The following is a 5,300-nucleotide window of genomic DNA, read 5'->3' on the forward strand; positions in this document are numbered from 1 at the left end:
CGTCTATATCCGACAATCAGTTTGGGTTCATGCCGGGTCGCTCCACTACGGTAGCTATCCACCTTATTAGGAGGTTGGTGGAACAGTACAGGGATAAGAAGAAGGATCTGCACATGGTGTTTATTGACTTGGAGAAAGCGTATGACAAGGTCCCTAGGGAGGTGCTCTGGAGATGTCTTGAGGCAAAGGGCGTGCCGGTAGCCTACATAAGAGCGATCAAGGACATGTATGATGGAGCTAAGACTAAGGTTAGGACTGTGGGAGGCGACTCGGAGCATTTCCCGGTTGGTATAGGATTACACCAAGGTTCTGCGCTTAGCCCGTTCTTATTTGCCTTGGTGATGGATGCATTGACACACCATATTCAAGGGGATGTGCCATGGTGTATGTTATTTACTGATGACATAGTTCTAATTGATGAGACGAGGGACGGTGTTAACGAGAGATTGGAGGTTTGGAGACAGACTCTCGAGTCTAAGGGTTTCAAATTGAGCAGGTCTAAGACAGAGTACCTAGAGTGCAAGTTTAGCGCTGAGTCGAGGGAAGTAGGCAGGGACGTGAGGCTTGGATCACAGGTCATCCCCAAGAGAGATAGCTTCAAGTATCTTGGGTCGATGATCCAGGGGGACGGAGAGATCGACGATGACGTCACTCACCGTATAGAGGCGGGCTGGATGAAATGGAGGCTTGCATCTAGAATCTTTTGTGACAAGAAATTACGACTGATAGTCAAAGGTAAGTTTTATAGAGCTGTGGTTAGACCGGCCATGTTGTATGGGGCAGAGTGTTGGCTGGTTAAGAACTCTCATATCCAGAGGATGAAGGTGGCAGAGATGAGCATGCTTAGGTGTATGTGCGGGCACACTAGGATAGACAAGATTAGGAATGAAGATATTTGGAAGAAGGTGGGTGTGGCCCCTGTGGATGACAAGATGCGGGAAGCGAGGCTCAGATGGTTCGGGCATGTACGGAGGAGCACCCTTGATGCTCTGATGAGGAGGTGTGAGCGGTTGGCCGTGGTGGGTACGAGAAGAGGTAGAGGGATGCCTAAGAAGTATTGGGGAGAGGTGATCAGGCAGGACATGGTATGACTGCAGATTTCCGAGGACATGGCTCTTGATAGGAAGGCCTGGAGGTCAAGCATTAGGGTTGTAGGTTAGGGGGTAGTAAAGCTTTCCTTACTTCATACCGGGGGTGAGGCGGGGTTGGATTAGGGTTGATCTTAGATGGCTCGCAGTTTATGTTGAACCCACACTATCATTGCTGTTTATCTTAGCCCCAGGCCTTAGTTACTGGTTACTGTTATTGCGTGTCATTTATCTTTTGGTTGTTATGCTTCTGTTACTATTACGGTTTCTACTGGAGTTACTAATGAATTGTCTTTTTTTTTTTTCCGTCTCTCTGAGCCGAGGGTCTATCAAAAACAACCTCTCTGCCCTATCGGGGTAGGGGTAAGGTCTGCGTACACATTACCCTCCCCAGATCCCACTTTGTGGGATTTTACTGGGTAGTTATTGTTGTTGTTGTTATTGTTGGTACAAGTTAAAAGGCGTTACAAATATAGGGTACCACTGCAAATAGTCCTTTTAGTAGGTGAGAGAACCCATTCGGCCTGTAAACCCATTAGTATTTCCCTCTTCAATCAATGAGAGGACAATTGGCACACAACACTAAGATACAAAGCATTCACAGAGACAAAGGATCTTTTAAAAGAAAATGTTCTATGAGCTCAGAAGAATGTACATAATTGCATGGATGAACCATAATATACAATTAGCTGCACCGGCTCAGATTGTACAAAATGAGGATCCTAATAACTTTCGGCTGGATTTTAAAACTACTAGATACAAGATCATACATACAATTGTACAACTGCAAGACAGAAGGATTTCTCTATATCACTCCCTTTCTCCAGTAAAGAACTGGTGATGGAAAATTCTGAAGGAGAAAAGAAATCTGCAAATTGCAACAAGAGCTAAACCTGTTTTTGAGATAAGAGGACAAGCAGCCCTTGAGGGCCTAGTAAAATCTCATTAATGAAACTGACTAGTCCAAACCAAACGACAGGAGTTACGTCGACTCCAGCGAGAGGAGGAATCAATTTTCGTGTTGCACCAAGAATGGGCTCTGTGGGTGCATAAGCTATGACATACGGGAATTTTCCAACTGGAAGCTTAGGATACCAGGACATGACTATTCTCAAAATGAACAGAAACGAAAATGCTGATAGGAAGGGGCCAAGAAAGCTGATTGCTAGTTTTGCTGTGGCAGGGTCTAAATCTAACAGTACCAATCTTTGCATCAGCGGCAATGAAGCATCTGAGGTCTCAATTGCGCTGCTTGTCAGTACTTTAACAACCTCTTCTGAATTGAGAGGACTAATCGGAACGTTTCCATTTGACTGCACCAATTCAATAGTCGCAGACACTGAGCCGTCCAGATAAGAACATGCTCTGAATTTTGTGTCTCGACAGCTTTGGATATTTTTTCTTCTCATGGATATTAGGAAGTTTCCCTGCAAGAGATAAAGGTCTGAAGTTCATGAACTGTGGAAAAGTAAAATAATGGCAGTCACAAAAACAAATAAGATCTAAGCTAATTGGTATATACTGAATAGAGTTAATATCATTCTTTCTTCTTCTATACGAGAACAATGATGCATACCTACAATTGAAATTACATGTGATCAAGTCTTGCTTACTTTAGACTAAAACCTGTTTGCTTGGTGGGAAGTTCTTCCTAAGTAGTAAGTTATAGACTACTAGGACGTAAGAATGAAATATTCAGCCAAAATGACAGTTACTGATGATTTTCTAGAAATAATACTGTTTAGTAATTCCATGACAGAGCTATCAATTTGGAACAAAAATTGAAGTTTACAAGTCGCAGCCAACAGAAAGGAAAGAGTTCTGAACATTAAAATGTAGAAATACCTAAAGAGGGAGTAAATGTTAGATACATTACAAGAACATCTTTATGTTTTAGCATCTGAGCCTAAAATGTCTTTTCCAGAAAATTCCCTCCCTCTGCTTGTGAGCAGTCATCAGTGCTCAACCGACTGATACAACAAAAACTCTGAAGCTTATGTATAAAGTCCCTAATGCAATCATTGTTATTTACTGAGCATCTAGAGTAACCATGAGTCAGATGTTATTGAGACAAGCAATCAGAGGTGGATCCGGGATTTGAATTTATGGGTTCCTACTACGATCTCAAGTTAATGTAGAGTGACAACTGGGTTCCCAGTCAAATATTTGTAGATATTAGTAGATTTTTTAATATAAATACAGTGTGTGGGCAAAAGGCTATTAGGTTACTGGGTTCCCATGCATCTCTAAATTGTACTCTAGATCCACCTCTGCAAGCAGCCCCAAAAAGTGAGGAACAACCAGGTCCAGTAAAGCGTGGGTATGTGTTGCATCTCAGTGATCAACCAAACAAGATATTCGAAAAAATTGAACAGGCAACCATAGACTAGTATTGTAAACCTCTATGACCAACATGGATTTTTTTTTTCCTAATAATCCTGGCAATGGTAATGAAAAGCAATTCCCCCCATCATTGGGAAATACTTACATTTGACAGTATAAAGACAAGCTTGAATTCAATCTATACTCTCATTCTGTGTAACAATGGTTAAGAGAAGAAATGGAATGAAATATGCATCATTTCCTATGATCAACACATAAAGCATACCTACGGTAGGTACTAAAGCAAAATAAAGAAGGAAACACAGAGAGTTTGTATTAGGTGATACCCTTTTTTGCTTGAGCCCGACCGGGTTGGGTCCGGTCCGGAGCAAATCGGGGCCATCGAACCCGACCTGGATGCAAGGTAGAACGACGGCCACGTCTACAACCGAGGTCGAGTCATTTCGAGACCGTTACAGAGCTCGAAAGGAATCACCACCGGATGGAGAAACACACAAGGTCGGAAGCCGGGCTCGTAACGGATAACCAAGCGTCGCCGGATATCTCGCCCAAACGTGATTTTCTCAACCACTTCAGGCCATTAAGGCGTAATTACAGGGATCCACGATGTAATCAATTTACCTACCTTATTTTTACCCTTAATCAGAATGTATAAATGGGTATCTCTCTAAATTCTTGTGGACGATCAAGCACAATTGTTCTAAGCAATATTATATTCTGCGATTATTTACTTTAACAGCAATTGTTGTCTTTATCTTTATTTTCCTCAACCTAAAAGCCTTTTGTATCTTTTAGTTCACGGATCCTTAAAACCCCATATAAATTCAATTGTTATCCGGATTCGAGGGTAAACAGTTTGGCGCCCACCGTGGGGTTAAGGATATTGGTGAGCTCTTTGATACTCTTTCTTGACGCATCGCAATACACTGGTTCTTTGCAAAAGAGTCCATCTTACATTCAAATTACCAACTCATAGAATGGCACAATCAATTAACAACGAACTTGAACAGCAGACAGGAAACAATGGAATGCCCGGGCTCGAAAACCCGATAGATGCCGGTTCCCGGATGGCGCTCAACACTGATCAGGCCTCCGGATCATCGCATAGCGTCCGGGGAGAGGACGATTCGAGGGCCCAGGCAGTCGGCGAAGAGACTATCAACCTTAAAATGATTTTTGACATGCTGCAAGCCCAGCAATCGGCTATAGCTCAGCTCCAGAGCCGGGTCCAGGAGCCTGTCAGGTCCGAGGAGGCTCCCCGTGCAGCTGCAATCATCAATCCAACCCCAGTACAGCCGGAAAGGGGTGGGCCGGATGCTGATTCTGCGGTTCTTAGGAGGCTAGAAGAATTGACCGAACGAATCGAAAAGGGGGAGGAAAAGATCGAGGCCAACGATAAAAAAGTAGAAACATACAACTCCAGGGTCGACCAAATACCAGGTGCACCTCCGGTCCTGAAAGGCCTTGACGCTAAAAAGTTTGTACAAAAACCGTTCCCATCCAGTGCCGCCCCAAAACCTATCCCTAAGAAATTTAGAATGCCCGATATCCCGAAGTATAATGGGACCTCGGACCCAAACGAGCATGTGACAGCATACACATGCGCGATTAAGGGAAACGACCTCGAAGATGATGAAATCGAGTCAGTTTTGTTGAAAAAGTTTGGAGAAACCTTGTCCAAGGGGGCAATGACGTGGTATCATAACTTACCGCCAAATTCCATCGATTCGTTCGCCATGTTAGCCGATGCCTTCGTGAAAGCTCACGCCGGGGCGATCAGGGTAGAAACAAGGAAATCCGACCTATTCAAGGTCCGTCAGCGCATAAACGAGACACTCCGGGAATTTGTGTCTCGATTTCAAATGGAAA

The 5,300-nt window shown here is 43.7% G+C and overlaps 1 protein-coding gene across 1 annotated transcript; it reads right to left on the reverse strand.

Annotated features, from left to right (window-relative positions):
- LOC109225529 (protein COFACTOR ASSEMBLY OF COMPLEX C SUBUNIT B CCB3, chloroplastic) lies at positions 1,686-2,515 on the reverse strand (the record flags this gene model as incomplete). The annotated part of the gene is given in 1 exon segment (XM_019390231.1): positions 1,686-2,515. A coding segment is annotated over 1 exon segment (540 nt), but the record flags the coding sequence as incomplete, so codon positions are not given.

This window comes from Nicotiana attenuata, chromosome 5 (assembly GCF_001879085.1).
Source record: "Nicotiana attenuata strain UT chromosome 5, NIATTr2, whole genome shotgun sequence".
Lineage (NCBI taxonomy): Eukaryota > Viridiplantae > Streptophyta > Magnoliopsida > Solanales > Solanaceae > Nicotiana > Nicotiana attenuata.